The 18938-nt window shown below is 41.1% G+C and overlaps 1 protein-coding gene across 3 annotated transcripts in view; it reads right to left on the reverse strand.

The window, feature by feature from the left end:
• The window catches only part of LOC139541620 (insulin receptor-like), a 206184-nt gene extending 189028 nt beyond the window's left edge, over nucleotides 1-17156 (reverse strand). For all 3 annotated transcript variants that reach the window (XR_011668371.1, XM_071346446.1, XM_071346445.1), the window contains exon 1: nucleotides 16008-17156. Coding sequence is in view for 2 of the 3 variants with exons in the window: in XM_071346446.1 (XP_071202547.1) it covers nucleotides 16008-16086 (79 nt within the window). In the remaining variant the exon portion in view is untranslated. The remainder of the gene's footprint in view (nucleotides 1-16007) is intronic.
• Between the last annotated feature and the right edge of the window lie 1782 nt (nucleotides 17157-18938).

An 18938-nucleotide genomic window follows, 5' to 3' on the forward strand; every position in this document is an offset into this window, starting at 1 on the left:
AACTGGCTCTAACCAGAATAGAAAGAGGAGTGGGAGGCCCCGGTGCACAACTGAGCAAGAGGACGAGTACATTAGAGTGTCTAGTTTGAGAAACATATACCTCACAAGTCCTCAACTGGCAACTTCATGAAATAGTACCCGCAAAACACCAGCCTCAACGTCAACAGTGAAGAGGCGACTCCGGGATGCTGGCCTTCTAGGCAGAGTTCCTCTGTCCAGTGCCTGTGTTCTTTTGCCCTTCTAAATCTTTTATTTTTATTTGCCAGTCTGAGATATGGCTTTTTCTTTGCAACTCTACCTAGAAGGCCAGCATCCCGGAGTCGCCTCTTCACTGTTGATGTGGAGACTGGTGCTATTAGCCTGTTATACTGCAGAGCCTATGGTGGTGAAGGCAGCGCACACCGGTGCACCAACTGACTATGACAGTTTATATTTATTTTAACTAGGCAAGTCGGTTAAGAACAAATTCTTACTTCCTATGACTGCCTACCCCGGCCAAACCCGGACGACGCTGGGCCAATTGTGCGCCGCCCTATGGGACTCCCAATCACAGCCAGATGCGATGCAGCCTGGATTGTTGAACTCGAGGTGAGGAAGAATGTTTTACACCTACCAGCTACTCCTATAAAATCAAACAATACAAATGCTCATCTTTACACCCCCCAAAAAATATTCTGATCGGAAATGTACAAATTAGCCTCCTTCTGTACACGTCTCTCTCTATTGTAGCGTTCCACCAGCATATCGTTCTCTCTCTGGGGGCTAGGCCTAAGCTTGTCTTCATTGATATTTTTTGTTATATTTTGTATAATTAATATTGTACAGCGGACCGCTAAGCCTATAGGCCTTATGCATCCAATACCCTGACACATTTACTGCTGAAAATCTATGACAGCAGAACCGTGAAGTAGACAATCGTTTTAGGAAAGTTTTTTTTTTTTTTTTTTTTTTAACAATAGGTTATAAAGTTGTGCATATGCTGCACATCGAAACACAAGGAAGTGTTTTTTGTAATTTGATACAGGCTGTTAAAGGACATGTAAATTTGCCTCATTTGGCCAATATCCCTCGGTTATTGATGGTGCTGGCTGCGTGGGTGGAGATGTAAAAAATATATGAAATATATTTTTAAAAATGTAAAAGTCCAATAAATTAAAATCTTCCCTGTCCGGTGGCAAATTTTTATAACGGAAACCTTGGTGTGTATGTGTGTGCGCGCAGCGTGAGAAAAACAAATCACTGGGTGAGAGTGAACCCTCTCACCCCCCATAAAAACAGAGGGAGGGAGAGCTAAATGGGGAGAAAGGGGAGGGGGGTAGAAGGAAAGAGGGAGGGAGGATTATACACGGACTATACCAAATATTAACAACACCTTCCTAATAATGAGTTGCACCAGGGGACCATCCCCCATACAGTAGAGTTGAGCTAGCCAGCCAGTCAGCCAGCCAGTCAGCCGAGCAGTAAATTCAGAGTACATCCATTTGGTGAAAGCTTGTCTCGCTGCCGTTTTATAAACCAGGTCGAGGTAGTTAAAAATTAAAAATTAAATAAGACACCAAGCAAATACATAACTTTTACTTAAAGCGGCATTCAGCAGTAGGACACATTTTGTTTTTTACAAAAAAAAGGGACTCCCCCACCCCTGGTAAAGTGAAAAGCTGAGGGATGGGGCTGGAGAAATGTAACCACTCTCAAATTCATAGAGCTATGGGTGTAAGGATTGACCATCCATGATATCAAAACTTAGTTTTAACCATGTTTTGGGGCAATATCGTGTTCGTTTTACAAATGTTGAACAAGCTTATAATTTTGGGTTCCAATGGTTGTTTCAAACAGTTGAACTAAACTCAACTAAACAGGCATTTACCAGTTATATTCTGGAATTTACCAGTTATATTCTGGCATTTACCAGTTATATTCTTCAAGAATCAAGGGCTACATAGACTCTATCCGTCCAAAATTGGCTGTAGCAACTGCTGATTGCCCCTTTAAGACCTCTCCGTCTATTAGTCTCTATTTAACCAGGTAAGTCCTTCAGAACACATTGTACTTCACAATAACAACCTGACCAAGACGAAGATCAATGAAGCGTGCAGCAAGACAAGCAGCCATGGTCACTGACAAAGCAGACAACTCTTAAAAACACCTTAACTCAAACTCTGAACAGTTAACGCAGTAAACAAACACATCGTTATAACTACTGTAGGGCGGGCACGCAGGTGACCTGAAAACAATTAGCATGCCTGTGTTCTTCTCTACATGGAACAACCCACCAATGAGAAAATGAGGGACCTCCAGTTGAAGCATGTGTAAACTCAGTGTGTAAAGCTCGTGTAAACTCAGTGTGTAAAGCTCGTGTAAACTCAGTGTGTAAAGCTCGTGTAAACTCAGTGTGTAAAGCTCGTGTATATTCACCTCCCGAAGGATCTGCGCTGGGACTGTTCTGTTTTCTAGAATGACATCACTTAATTTAACTCTTTCTCTTAAAAGGGAAACGGAAGATCAAGTAGAACTATTTTGTTAGTGTCAAACTACTCCACCTATGCAAATAACTGAAATTGAAGTGTGCAGGCAGGGGCACAAATTCTTTAAAAACATGGATATTATCATCAGTTAAATAAAAAGGCAAAAAAAAAAAAGTACTTCAAACCAAAAAAACATAAGTAGACAAAAACCAAAACTTTAAAAATATATATATTTTCTGTCTAAAATACATTCTTCCTCAGATTAATCTGGGAAAACATTTTTTTTTTTTTAAATGGCACTATGTTAGCATTTCAGTTTGATCGGTTGATTTCTGACCCATCGCATTTAAAAACGAATAAATTAATCATTATAGCGTAATGAAGCTATTTATTCTGAGCTACATTCCTCCGGTCGCATCATTTTTCAAAAGTCACCTAACCATATTTACTAAAGGAGAAACAAAAGGAGGTATAAAAAATAAAAATAATTTATTCAGCCACAAAATAAAACAAAATTGCCATCCCCCTCTTAACCCTGTTGAAAGGTTTAATGAACGAATAGTATCATACAGATTTTATGACCAAGCACTTGAGGGTCTGGGTGAGCCAGTGCTGAGGAATATACATCACTGTAGCAGGAAACCGACAGAGAGGTGAGGGAAACAGGTTGAGACGGGTGTGTGGGAGAGACCAAGAGCAGTGGGTTTATCTAATTACACTCCCATCAGGGGACAGAGACTACATAGATAAGGCCCTATAAAATCTGTGTTGCGGACAGAATCCAGACATTAAAACCAAACTCAACAATATTCAAAAGTGTATTGAACTTAGTAGAAAAATCAACTAAATGAAAACTAAATGTATTTTTAAACGCATTTAATTCACCCAAGATAATCATAAGATATGAACAAAATGCATCAGGAGCTAGGTTTCCATCCAATTGGAGACAGATATTAATGTGAATATTCAAAAATATGCATAAATAAAATATGCACATTTTCCCCACCAATATGTTTATCAAATGAACTTGTTGTGGATAAAAGTCTGATTAATGACGTAGCGCACATAAAAAATAACTTTAAGATGTTAAAAATGGGGTTCCATTGCATTTACAACTCTACTAAATGGTTGTCCAAAACAAAATTGGCGTTATATAGCAAAATGTGCCCACTCTGGTATTGGCAGGTGCGCTCCACCCAACAGCATGCAGATGCAGTCTGGGTACAGCCTACATGAGATTATTATGGACGACATTTTAAAAATGTCAAACTGTAGCCAAGCGTCAATCATCCATGTCACCAGAATAAGACCTTTGAAAGGGAAAATCAAAGTTCATCACCCTGGGAAGATCATCATAACTTATTTCATCGGTAGACGAATAAACTGCATGGCTTCCCTGAATCCAAGTCTACTTCAATATGATAATGGTTATTATATCAATATTTGCGCTTACGAGTTTCCTTGTCAAGCAACATATGGAAAGTTTTCCGACAAATTTGCTGTTCCCATCAGGCTTGTCGTGACATTTTTTTTTTTTTATATCCGACATGTAGTTTACTCGCATAAAAATGTTGGATGAAAACCTGGTTAGCGATTTGTATTTTTCCTGCAACTTTCTTAAAACGGCTCAGGAATGCTCTCGTCTGTGTGTGCCTAAACTTTGCCGTTAGCGATGACGCTAACGACAACCTTCTCCTGGTAGATGGAAAGGCTTCCCCAAACCGCTTCACAATTAAATGCTAACTACCAGGTAGACTATACCTACCTGGCAGAACGATATCATGATGATTTGCATCAATCCAGTGGCCATTTGTTTAGCAAACGATGGTCTTTTACTGTTGCACAGTCGCATTAAAAAAAAGGGTAACTACACCCAAAAATCTAAAATGGCGTCTATTTTTCCCCCAGACATCAAGTGGTCTCCTGATGTGGTTGAAGCATTGTTGTGGACTTGGGAAAAACAATGGTTGAGGTTCTATAAAAATTAAAATAAAAGAGATTGAGATCAAAACCCTGATAAAAAAACAAAAAAAATTGTGAAAACTAATTTTGATTTTATAGGACCCTACATACACAAACAAAATACGATAATACAGAAAATAGCACACAAATCACTGTTTCAAATGTCGTGAGTTATTTAAGACATTTTATTTTATATTGACTTATTGGATCTCATAAACATGTGTTCTGACTTTTAAGATAAGCCTTTGTTTTGTTTTTTAAAATAAGGAATTCATTCATTTATTCAATGCCCTAATCAAGCATTATCTTCACAACTCAGGCAACATATCCTTCTTGCACAGCCCATTGACTTCTACAATTGTCCTAATTGTATTAATAATCAATGAGTTCATTTATTATTTTCACTGCCATGATCGACCCTTCCTCCTCTCCAATCAGCAGCAGCACACGGCAGTCAGACCTGCAGTGGTTAACAACAGAGTAGGGCTGCGTGAGTCAAAGGTCCACTGTTTCAGTCATATGACAGACCTCAAAATACATTTAACCCATCAGGTACAGTTACAAGGCCACACCAGTCCACAGCCCCACCACCCCAGCTTTCCATGCCCCCCCACTTTACCTTGTTTTGGCCTCAGCCTTGTCTGCCAAAAGGGCTTCCAACCCGGCTCGGCATTACAAGCATGGCTTAACTTGGATTTTACAGTGTGAAGTCATTGACAGTTAAAAACGGGGCATATAGAAAAAGCAACAGGCACATCTCAGATTGTTCTAGGATGGCGTAATGGGGCTGTGTGTGGGATTCCCTTTTCCAACCGCATTTCAATGCAGTGATTATGGCCTTAGTAAAGTGTGCCTTTTTATCTATCTAGGAATCCCCAGACTTGTGAAGGAAGGCAGGCATCAACGACACCACCAAGTCAGACATTACATTATATATTTCCATGACAACATTATTCACAACAAACTTAAGAAAAGCCAGGGAAGGAATCCATTAATTTGACAAAATAATTACATAAATTGTTATGTTACTAAAACTTTATTTTAGCTGAAAGTCCCACTGAGAACAAAGGAGCCCTACAATATTAGGAGAGAGGTAAGGGAAACGAGGCCTACACTCCCACTGAACAGACAACAAAGGGATGTTTTGGTTTTTCTCCTCACAACCAAACGGTTGCTGTCAGTGATGTATAGCAGGAGTCAACGGGAAGCGTGTGTACTTCCTTCTCAGGGCTGATCATTAAGTGGACACGGAGCGCGAGAGGAAGGTCTCGCTTTTAAAAAACACACACAAACAAAAATCATACATTTTGACCACGAGATGGGAGAAGTTGACATGGGTAATTAGAGATAAATCAAGAATTAGAGACCCAAAACAAGAAAGATTTAGGAAGAGGACTGAACAGTTAATTTCCTTTACAATACATATTGCCTATTTCCCCATAAACACAGTCGAAGGACAAGGAAGTCCTTTACTTCACAACCCTTGTGATTACTAAATGATGACCAAGTGGCTCCGCGGGTGCCATTGTGCGCATCCCCACCCAGACTCGTTCATGACATGCAGGTTAAAATACCAACTGTGAACCAACTATATTAATTTGGGGGCAGGTCGAAATAGGGCTGTGGTGGTCCTTATATTGTGTCAGCTGGTGATTATCAAGCAAATAACTGCCGATCTCACGGTAATTGACCATTAATTAACAAACACATTTAGCATCTCCTGGCTTCGACGCACAGCCTACAAGCCACTGATGCAGACCTCTGGAACATCAACAATTTAAAAGGTCTAAGAAATCAATTAAATATAGCCTAAACCAGTTATTCCCAAACTGGGGCAATGCCGCCGGGAGTACACCAAATAAAAATGTGATTCACATAAAAAAATATATATATATTTTTTTAAATATTTTAAAAAATATTTACTTTTCGGTACTTTCCCGAAACGGACAACACAATCAACTGGATTTGTTATTCCTTTCATCAGCCGATGTCTAGTTTAACACCGATGTGCAAAACCGATGTCAAAACTGACGTGCATACCTACATAACGTAGGTACATGATGTAATGACACCACGTAAAAATGTTGCGCCACACGTGCAACACAGCATTCCTAACCTAGCCCACAATGTCTGCTGTGTGGATCGAGCAGTCAACAAGTCCAGCAGTCATATGAAAGAGTAAGAACATTTCAGCGGGACAACTCAAAGGCGAAATCCATTAAAGCCAAGATAATGGAATTCATTGCCCTTGACAATCAACCGTTCTCTGTTGTGGGTGATGTTGGCTTTTGCCGACTGGTTGTTCAACGGCAACTTCTGGGGTAGCTAGCTTTAGCTTGGTACCTAGCTAGCACCAAGTCGAACAAATGGTGCTTTATTACCAACGCGGTATTGTGAACACATTGCAAACATCGGCCACAAACAGACTTTTTTTTTTATACAGCATTGACAGTGCTACTATATCCTTTTTGACACAAAGACCCCAACGACGTTCCATAGCAGACTCAAACGGCGTTCCATAGCAAAGACCCCAACGGCGTTCCATAGCAAAGACCCCAACGGCGTTCCATAGCAAAGACCCCAACGGCGTTCCATAGCAAAGACCCCAACGGCGTTCCATAGCAAAGACCCCAACGGCGTTCCATAGCAAAGACCCCAACAGCGTTCCATAGCAAAGACCCCAAACGGCGTTCCATAGCAAATACCCCAACGGCGTTCCATAGCAAAGACCCCAACGGCGTTCCATAGCAAAGACCCCAACGGCGTTCCATAGCAAAGACCCCAAACGTCGTTCCATAGCAAAGATCCCAAACGTCGTTCCATAGCAAAGACCCCAACGGCGTTCCATAGCAAAGACCCCAAACGTCGTTCCATAGCAAAGACCCCAAACGTCGTTCCAGAGCAAAGACCCCAAACGGCGTTCCATAGCAAAGACCCCAACGGCGTTCCATAGCAAAGACCCCAACGGCGTTCCATAGCAAAGACCCCAACAGCGTTCCATAGCAAAGACCCCAACAGCGTTCCATAGCAAAGACCCCAACGGCGTTCCATAGCAAAGACCCCAAACGTCATTCCATAGCAAAGACCCCAACGGCGTTCCATAGCAAAGATCCTAACGGCGCTCCATAGCAAAGACCCCCAACTGAACAATGAAACAGCACAGCAAGTAAGTGAAAGAAACAGGTTTTGATTATGTGTGTGTGAGGTGTGTGTGTGTGTAACCTTTATTTAACTAGGCAAGTCAGTTAAGAACAAATTCTTATTTACAATGACGGCCTACCCCAGCCAAACCCGGACAACACTGGGCCAATTGCGCACCGCCCTATGGGACTCCCGATCACAGCCGGATGTGATACAGCCCGGATTCGAACCAGGGACTGTAGTGACGCCTCTTGCACTGAGATGCAGTGTTTTAGACCGCTGCGTCCGTGTGTGTGTGTAACTATTTAACTGTACCAGAATGCTTAAAAGACCGCTAAAATTTTAAACGGGCACTGGCCTTGAATTTCCCAGTGGCATCCCCCTTGTGTGGTCGTAATTCCTCCTTAAAAAAATAAATCATTGGCTTGCGGCCAGTGCCCGTTATGCCCTTCGGCTAAATATAATCATTATAATTCCATTCTCCCAGTTGCCAATGACCGTGTTCCGAAGCACCTCTCACAGATCTCTCAATTCTTATTAGCCAATGCCTGTCAAGTGACAGGGTCCTTCTCACAGGAATCTAGGCTCCGAAGTAGGCTACAAGTGAAGACACGTTGAGGACGCAACTGCACGCGCCCTTTTCAAATTCCAAGTCGCATACTGAAGAGGTTAGAAGAACTGTCCACATTTACTTGTACAAAAGTTGAAATCTTCTGTGTGAGAAACAAATATTCCAAACATACTCTGAGACAGTTGTGGGACGCGATAGATCCTAGATTAATACAACCATTTGCATTAAAAAAATAACATTTAAAAGCAATGAGGCTGATGCAGCAGATCAGAACGTTTAGCTTAAAAGGTTTATAGCCTGATAGTTTATTTCTTCACATTATAAGTGCAACAATGTGCACACGGCAGTAGGCTATTAGGGAAAATGTTCCAAATGTAATCAATTAGCGGGATAAACACCATTCTCAAAAAGTGACTGCAAATGCAATTAAGTAATGATTTATTATAAAAAAGGTGCATTTTTATTGCGAAATTTATCTTCCCCAGACTTGAAACTCACGGGTCACTTATGTACGCCAGTCAGGCTCTACACGGATTGTAAAGCAGAATAGTGTGCTTAAATTTTAAGACTATTTGTGATACAAAACCTATAGGCCTATGGGCTAAACTTCATGAGGTGTGGGATTATGATTTGAAAAAGAAGCCTAGTTACCGTGACTGAACGATCACGTGGAATTTGACTGCGGTCATGACTTGTGACCGCCGGTGTGGTGGTAATACGGTCACCATAACAGCCCTAGGTCTAAACAAATCAAAGTTTGTCACGTGCGCCGAATACAACAGGTGTGGACCTTAGTGAAATGCTTACTTACAGGCTCTAACCAATAGTGCTAAAAAGGTATTAGGTGAACAATAGGTAAGATAAGAAATAAAAACAACAGTAAAAAGACAGGCTATATACAGTAGCGAGGCTATATACAGTAGAGAGGCTATATACAGTAGCGAGGCTATATAGAGACAGCGGTTAGTCAGACTGATTGACATAGTATGTACATGTAGATATGGTTAAAGTGGCTATGCATATATGATGAATAGAGAGTAGCAGTAGTGTAAAAGAGGGGTTGGCGGGTGGTGGGACACAATGCAGATAGCCCGGTTAGCCAATGTGCGGGAGCACTGTTTGGTCGGCCCAATTGAGGTAGTATGTACATGAATGTATTGTTAAAGTGACTATGCATATAAGATAAACAGAGAGTAGCAGCAGCATGAAATACACATGAAATATTCATGCACAGTTAGCTTGCTGTTGTCCTGGGAGATAAACATGGGGTTGTCATTTTACCTGAAATACATATGGTCACTTTTATTTGTAATTTATTTTTTCAGGACCTTTGTAGAATTTTTACACTGAGTCACAAAATAATGTGTTCTCTACACAGACAATTAAATCGACAGATAAAAAAAAAAGGGGGGGAAACCTAGTCAGTTATTCTCCCCGTTCATTATTCTTCTGTGGGTTTTATATGGCGGTTGGCATGGCAACCAACTGGACTAGAAGGCTGGACCTCGTTCATCTGTCAATCATCCACATGGGTATACGCTCATAAAAAAAAATAAAAAACAATGAGTAGATGGGAGATGCGGGACTTGCAGTGTGTCAAGCGTCTAAAATAGAACCAAGGTCTATTTTAGCGGCTGGCTGCGCAGACACCCGTTGTCGCAAGCAAACTGTTACTGTGAAATTATTGAACAACATGCATGTGTACATTTATTTTGCCATGGACGGAACGCGGGCGATTTGTTAGATTTCATCTGTTGCATTTGCCCGTATTAAATCTAATAGACTTTACGCCACACAATTAGGCTACTTATATAGAATCCAAAAAAATGTCAGGGAAAAGGCAACTATTCAGACTGAAACAATGGCTCAGGCTTTCATTCAGAAACTGTCGCTAAGTAAACAAAGTAATTACATGATCACTGCTTATTTATAATCATTTATTACACTATATGTTTGTATAAAATAAAATGTGGCAGAATGTGATCAAACAGTCTGTTTAGCTACAGAAAATGACCGTATGTAGCCTAGGTACAGCCACTACCCATGTTCTGGTGAGCGGCGACCATTTTGTGTGTTCCCTCCAGTGAGGCTGTCAACATCACATCGACCATGAGGAGGGCCAACAACTGAACGTGATGATTTAAGGTTTCCCTTATGAAACAGCTGAACCTCCCGTTCTCCTTCCACATGCAGACCATAGGCTGCTGCAACACGTTTTCCCCTGTCACAAATAATGTTTTTCACAGCTCACATTTCCTACCACTACAAATCAGAGAAACGGACCAAAGAAAATATCCTGGGGCACAATTTTTTACTTGCTTCGTAATACCCATGCATGTTCCTACATGGGTAGCCAATTCAATGTTATTCATGAACATGGAGGAGTGGGCATAGATAGACAGGACACCCAAAAGCCAGAGAAGCCAGAGAAAAAGGCCCACCACGGAGACTCCCAGGCAAGGACATGCTGTTCACATGCTAGATCACCAATGTAGAGATCCATGGCCCGGTAAAGGTCAGCACAGCAGAGAGCCAACCTGCAGACATCAGGCTGTGGTCTACCTACAGGGTGGCCCACTTCAAACACATTCCACACGCACAACATTGTGGGAAAATGTTCCTGTGGTTCCCAAACAGGGGCCACGGAGAGTCAACACAAAAACAATAGACACACTGCCTTCTGTTCCCAGAGCGAATCAAATGACCGGCCTTTCCTATTTCTTTGTTCAGCCGTTCACCAAAGGCGTCAGTCACTGTTTAACACCGTGTTTCTATTGAGTGTTTTTATAAAAGGGGGAGGGATTCCCAATTTCCCATTCAAGACTATTAGTTAACTCTACAAATGGAGAGAAAAAGAAAAAATACTATTTTGTTGTGGTCACCTGAATAAACTTAAATTAAACTTTGAGCACAAACTATAAATGAATTGGTTGGTTCATGGAATTATTAACTTTATGGGTCTTGGGGTTGTGAGTGACGAGCCCATCAGTCAATAGCCCTCACAGACGCTCTGGAGTATCCCCTTACACCACCACTTCCTACAGAGATTCACTCACAAGTCTGAGAAGAACAAGAAAGGGACCAGGCAGGTGTAACACAACTAGTTGTGTAGTTTCCCGTTACACAGCAGCAAGAGAGAGCGAGAGACAGAGTCTCTATCCACGAAGCAACCGCTATGATAGTGTTCCATCTCCTCCATACATAATGTGTCCTTTGTGACAAACAGACACAGTCAACAGCAGCATATTGCTCCAGAAAAACACGCTATATTGTGTTATCGTTCAGACAATTATGCACTGCGGTGTGGTTTAGATATCGATACACAATCTCTTCTGCATCAGAATTATGAGATAAATGACAATATAGGCTACAGTAATATACATGCAAACACAAGCTCAAAACATCCAGCTATTTTGTAGGTTTAAAAAATAAATAAATAATGTAATGCCAAATATGGTCACTTCCCACAGAATTCAGTCAATCAGGAACAAAACAGCCCTTGACATATGCTCCACCCCCTCAGAAAGAGATAGCAGCCGTCCTCTAGCAGGGCCCCTCTGCAGAAGAAGCCTTTTTCTCTGTATACATGCCATGTGTAAAATACCCAGAAAAATCTCCTTTGAACTCTGGAGCGGTTTAAAGTGAGACAACACTAATGGGATGAGGTTTTGTCAAATAGCACATACAACTAAACCGGAGACAGTTAGGGTGTAACACAGAACAGAAGAGGGCGCAACAGCAAAATAGAGAAGACAAAAAGTTAGATGCACTCCTTGTCCGATGCTTTGTTGGATCAGCAGAGAGATCCTTACTAGCCAAATGCTTGACATAACCTAAGCATGAGACACACCAAGACTGCCGATAGGTCCTCATCACAGTGGGAGGTGGTTCCTTCTCTTGCTAGAACAAGAGCGGTACCTGATGTGTGACGACCCGATAGGTTTGTAGCTATCGCAATGCTCGTCAGTGGCCCAACAACTTGACTTTGAGCCAATCAGAGAGCATGAACCTCAAACAAACGGGTTGGGGGGGTGGAGAGATAGCATTTTGTCCATACATCCACGATGAGCCAGTCACACTTCATATACAATGTAGCTAGCTGTACACAGACACATCGCACACAACAACAAGAAATACTTCCTCCAAGCTAGTTAACCACTGTAGCTAGTATTGACATTATAATTCAATCACAATGGATTAGCTCGTTTCCATGAAAGAGCTGACATTGCTGGCTGCAGAGTTAGTGCAGTTTAACTAGCTGGCTAAACATTTGGCTACAGGCTGGCACTGGCAGTATGAGATAACGGAGAGTGAATTAAATTGTTCCTTTGTTATCTAGCTGTGGCCACCTGGCTGGTATCAACAAAATTAACGCAGATAGCTTAGAATCTAGACCATAAGCAATACGCATGGATATGCATTGCCAAACAACGCTACTGCCACCTTCTGGTTTGGAGTATTTTAACAAGTGATAACTGACGACTTCCAAGGTCTTTGCTGTGTGAACACAAAAGAGATTGACTGACGACACTCTGTTCAGATGTGCTAAGTACTGTCGGCAGGCAAACGTTTGACAATCTTGTGTCTGAGCTTTAAGTTTATCTAAATAAAAAGAGAGACGTTGAGATGTGTTCCCTTCATTGGGCCATCACAGGAATCCCTACTAGCCTAATGTTATTATATGCTTGTTTTTCACAAGCATATAAACCCACGTGAGTGATGAAAAATGAACAAGAGATTAATCAAAGTTAACTAAATACTAAACTATAATTCTCCCATGTATCTATGGATTAATCGTCCTAGTAGAGAAACACAATTTTGTATGACTCCGGGTCAAAGGGTTAGGGTTATGACACTGAAGCTGATTGGACTCCGGGGTCAAAGTTCTACAAAATACCCAGCAACAAGAGGACAAAATTCAGTCAAGGTAAATTAACAACCAACAACCCAATGTTTATCTTTGAGGACAAAATTGTTAGCCACAACAAGCTAGCTAAAATGTCCATGAACATTTGATTTGTTTCAAATCAACATGCCAAGGTGTAACAGGTAGCTACAGAGAAATGTGCAAAGATTGTAAATTAGATATTTTCATGAGGTTACATTTTGGGTGTAGCAGAAAAAAATACCACAGCCAAAACTAAAAATAGCTACACTCATCGAGTACACTCATCGAGGAAATATTCATTTTTACTAGAAAACTTTTTGGGGAATATATGTAGGAAGAAAAAGAAAGGTCTGATGAGGCACTTTATCTTGTACCATGTCATCATAATTCTGCATGGCTCCGAGTCATGCTAATAACATCTACTGAATGGAATGGTACATTTGACCAGCCTTATTTCATGGTTGCCTGGTAATCCACCTAATATGGTGTGCCTGTGACTTTTGGAATATGGTGTGCCTGTGACTTTTGGAATATGGTGTGCCTGTGACTTTTGGAATATGGTGTGCCTGTGACTTTTGGAATATGGTGTGCCTGTGACTTTTGGAATATGGTGTGCCTGTGACTTTTGGAATATGGTGTGCCTGTGACTTTTGGAATATGGTGTGCCTGTGACTTTTGGAATATGGTGTGCCTGTGACTTTTGGAATATGGTGTGCCTGTGACTTTTGGAATATGGTGTGCCTGTGACTTTTGGAATATGGTGTGCCTGTGACTTTTGGAATATGGTGTGCCTGTGACTTTTGGAATATGGTGTGCCTGTGACTTTTGGAATATGGTGTGCCTGTGACTTTTGGAATATGGTGTGCCTGTGACTTTTGGAATATGGTGTGCCTGTGACTTTTGGAATATGGTGTGCCTGTGACTTTTGGAATATGGTGTGCCTGTGACTTTTGGAATATGGTGTGCCTGTGACTTTTGGAATATGGTGTGCCTGTGACTTTTGGAATATGGTGTGCCTGTGACTTTTGGAATATGGTGTGCCTGTGACTTTTGGAATATGGTGTGCCTGTGACTTTTGGAATATGGTGTGCCTGTGACTTTTGGAATATGGTGTGCCTGTGACTTTTGGAATATGGTGTGCCTGTGACTTTTGGAATATGGTGTGCCTGTGACTTTTGGAATATGGTGTGCCTGTGACTTTTGGAATATGGTGTGCCTGTGACTTTTGGAATATGGTGTGCCTGTGACTTTTGGAATATGGTGTGCCTGTGACTTTTGGAATATGGTGTGCCTGTGACTTTTGGAATATGGTGTGCCTGTGACTTTTGGAATATGGTGTGCCTGTGACTTTTGGAATATGGTGTGCCTGTGACTTTTGGAATATGGTGTGCCTGTGACTTTTGGAATATGGTGTGCCTGTGACTTTTGGAATATGGTGTGCCTGTGTATGTTTTTTTACAAACATGTATTATTCTGGTGACTTCAGATGCTTAAAATGAAATACTTCCAGAGAAGCTTGGAGTACAGTAAGCCATTGTCTTTACATTATAAGTAGGCCAAGTTTGCAGAGTAAAAGGTAGTAACCTGATAGCCTAAAAACAACAGTTGTTAGTTTTGTTTCTTCTTATTGTAATTACATAGTTGAGCAGTTCAATATATTGTTTTTATCCTGCAGTTCAATATTCAAACTATGCCATCTTTAGGATGAAACAACAATGTGTCACTTGTCACAGATTTAAAAACATGTTCAAATAACAATTATTTAACTAGGCAAGCCAGTTAAGAACAAATTCTTATTTACAGAGATGGCCTACCCCGGCCAAACGCTAATGACGCTGGGCCCATTGTGCGTCGCCCTATGGGACTCCCAATCACAGCCGGTTGAGATAAAGCCTGGAATCGAACCAGGGTCTGTAGTGACGCTTCTAACACTGAGATGCAGTGCCTTAGACCGCTTGTGCCACTCGGGAGCCCACTTAACTACAGGTATGACCTAAAGCCCAAAAGACTGCATTAGAGGACAGGATTATAGTGACATACCTATATAGTATGCTGTAAGAAATGTATTTAATCCTGAGCTGAAAAGGTTTGGATCAATACACAGGGAAAACATCCAACAGCTATGAAGGCCCTACAGAGAGTGGGTTCTATATTTTTCTGCTGCAATAAAGCTGAAGGATAGAGCCTGTATACTTTAAAATATAATGGTTGTACATGCCACCATGATATGCCTTGTTTTTCAAACAAAGTGTATCATAAAACAAGAAATAGGAGATATAGTTATAGGGTGCCTGAAATCTTGTTTTGTTTCCTCCATAGTAAACATCCTCACACTCACAATAATTGTCTGACACATGGTGAGCGTGTGAATGTGAACATTATTTCAGGCATTTCTTCTGAGAGATGGGCATAGTGTTTGTTAATCCTGCATTTATGGGGTTTTCATGGACCTTCATAACGTTGGCTAAATGTGTTTACATTTCCAGCTACAACGTGAGTGTGCGTAGCAAGTCGCCATGAAGGGGCCTACGCGTGCAAGCGAATTATACAATTTCCTGTTTAGATTTGCTGCAACAGACCACCCTAGTCCATATCAGGAGCTAATCTGGCCGTCGGGTTGACGCATCCATGACAGGCCTCAATAATATATTTTAAGAGTGGGCGTGGCCGTGGGTATTCTTTAATAACTTTGTTAACAAATATTTGTAATAACACCATGGGATGCAAATGTGTTTACCATAATTTCGGCAAAAGTCTCATGGCAAAATGGTCAAACAATCATATTGTTTCAGTGACCACTGCATTGAATCCTTTTAGAATTAAGGAAAACTCAAGTTAAATTAAAACGTATTTTTCCATGGGAATAACAAACACATGAAATTCGGGGTGTAAAATGATGGTAGGATGGGTGGTGTGTAGAGAGTGAGTCACGTGAATCATTAACCACTATTGCATTAAAATAAAATATAGCTATACTTACTTTCTCCATGTGTTAGCCCACCATGACATACCATGTAGATAAAAGTAACCAAACCAGCCGCTGAGGTACCAAGCCGCATTGTGACTTCGATTGTGTTCTCTTATTTTTAGTGCATCCAAAAACGTGGGGGTTGTTTTGAATATATCCAAAGTTTGTTTAAAAATGAAATGAAAAACACAAACAAATATTCAAAAAGATTAACGAGAATTAGTCCAGGTAGCCCCCCTAAAAAGGGGCCGGGGGGGTCCAATGTGGTTGTAACGTTATCTTGATATCTTCTCAGCTAATTTTGGTGATTTTGGATTATCCCTGAAACAAATGACCACTAAATAACGTGATCTTGGATTCTGGCGACACATTTGCGAATAAAAAGCTTCATTTTCCACAATTATAAGAGATAGGTCACTTTCATCTGTTCTAAAAAAGTCTTCCGATTCGAGAAAAATAAATCCCACACTGCTAGCTAAACTAGTAAAGAGGTACCAGTCGGGATACTAGCTACGGGCTCATTCCACGATAAACGAGGTTCCAATGTTGAAAATACATGGAATTAGCAATGGGCGATCGTGCTTCTGGTAAAACACTCAGAGACCGTATTTTCACATAATAAAGCAATTATTTAAAAAATAAATGCGTAGTAATGTCGAAATATGTGTCCTCTTCTTTCCAAAACCCCAGTTATTTAGCCGAATTTCTATCAACCCAATAACCTAGCTAGCTATAGTAATTGGATAGAGTTGGCTAGCTTGCTGTAATCCACAGGTCGCTGATTGAGTGGTTCATACACCTCCAAGTATTCCACTTCTTCGCAGTATCACAGCAAGAACACCTTTTAAGACGTACGAAGAAAAACATGAACACATCCCAGGAACTCCTTTGGATTCATGCAGGGGAAAAAACGTGGATAGCTGTTTCAACGACCTTCCTCTGAACTGCTTCAGTCGCTACAGTCACGCCACGACAAAATGAAAACACCCATAAACAATAAACGTGATACAGCGAACGTTACTTTTAGCATTTAAACAAATAATAGCCGCCGCTTCCAGCACATTGCTTCGAAGTGTGGAAAAACTTCGATCCCCGTAAACGGTACCTCTCTCAGATTCCCCCCTTTTCGTCTCTTTCTGTGTCTATCCACCAGTAAACAAGTACTGCCAGTCAGCTGGGGCAGATAGGGTACGTTGGAAAACACGGACTAGCGCTAGTGCGAGAACCGCTGGAAAGTGCGGATTGGAGTGTATTGCACTATTCAAAGCCCATCCATGAGCCTAACAAAATTCTCTTTGTGTCACCCAACCAAAAATATTATTAGAACGACAAAACGCAATCATTCGGAGATGATAGACAATTTAAAATGAATGATTTGGAGTTATTTTTATTACTCCAGCCGGCACGTTTTCATTTATATATTTTTTTACATTTCATAGTAAATTGTAATTAAAACTCTTATCTGCCAAGTTGGCTATAAAACTACCAGATAAAATGATAGGCAGCAGATGCATCTTTAATTTATCATTTGTATCAATATTTATTCTAACTATGATTTCCAAATTGCACAAATTAATTATAGTTTAATTTGTTTAAGTATAGTGTAGTTTCAAAGTAATAACGGAATGTTTTTAGCAGAGACTAGTATAAATAAATAGTCTTATCCCGACCCTGGAGGCAGGAAGGAAGCCCAGTAGCCGTTAGCTTGGTACACAACAGTACAGTCATTCAGTTTTGCATGACAAACACATCATCACAACCCCAGTATTACCACCATAGATTTGACAACATTTTATGAGCGTGGGAGCTTGTTCATGATTAACATGGTGGTTGCATGCCTTGCATGGAGGAAGTCTTCCTCTTCTGTGGTTGTTGTTTACGGGCAAATAACTATTTCGAAACATCCAGGATCACATTTTGTCATCTTGGTGTTCAACCAAATCATTTGTCATAGTGGTGTTGTTCATTGAAATTGATCAATGACCAACATGTTCAAATATACATGTTTAAGTAATCCTCATCTCATGAAATGACATTCAGCAAAGTAAAGTACATGCACTGTGCACTTTTTGTTGTTGTTTCAGATTAATGCTCTCTGTGCCTGCAGCTCTGCTTGTTCAGAGCGAGAGACTGCTGCAGTACCTCTTTGTCCTCTCTCCACCAACACACAAATGGAACATGAATTACATGGATTGGCCCTGAATCTTGCAATAAAATCTTCCAAAAAATAATTGAGGAGATACAGGATATATAACACATTTGTTATACCACCTTACAACACCTGTGCTGATTGGTGTTTAGTGCCCAAGTGTTTAGTGACCAGGTGTTTAGTACCCTAGTTTTTAGTACCCTAGTGTTTAGTACCCTAGTTATTAGTACCATGATGTTTAGTGGCCTAGTGTTTAGTGCCCTGGTGTTTAGTGCCCTGGTGTTTAGTGCCCCGGTGTTTAGTGCCCTGGTGTTTAGTGCCCTGGTGTTTAGTGCCCTGGTGTTTAGTGCCCTGGTGTTTAGTACCCTAGTGTTTAGTGCCCTGGTGTTTAGTACCCTGGTGTTTAGTGCCCTGGTGTTTAGTACCCTGGTGTTTAGTGCCCCGGTGTTTAGTACCCTAGTGTTTAGTGCCCTGGTGTTTAGTACCCTGGTGTTTAGTACCCTAGTGTTTAGTACCCTAGTGTTTAGTGCCCTGGTGTTTAGTACCCTAGTGTTTAGTGCCCCGGTGTTTAGTGCCCCGGTGTTTAGTGCCCTGGTGTTTAGTGCCCTGGTGTTTAGTGCCCTGGTGTTTAGTACCCTAGTGTTTAGTGCCCTGGTGTTTAGTACCCTAGTGTTTAGTGCCCTGGTGTTTAGTGCCCTGGTGTTTAGTGCCCCGGTGTTTAGTACCCTGGTGTTTAGTACCCTAGTGTTTAGTGCCCTAGTGTTTAGTACCCTGGTGTTTAGTACCCTAGTGTT

Source organism: Salvelinus alpinus, chromosome 16 (genome assembly GCF_045679555.1).
Source record: "Salvelinus alpinus chromosome 16, SLU_Salpinus.1, whole genome shotgun sequence".
NCBI classification, from domain to species: domain Eukaryota; kingdom Metazoa; phylum Chordata; class Actinopteri; order Salmoniformes; family Salmonidae; genus Salvelinus; species Salvelinus alpinus.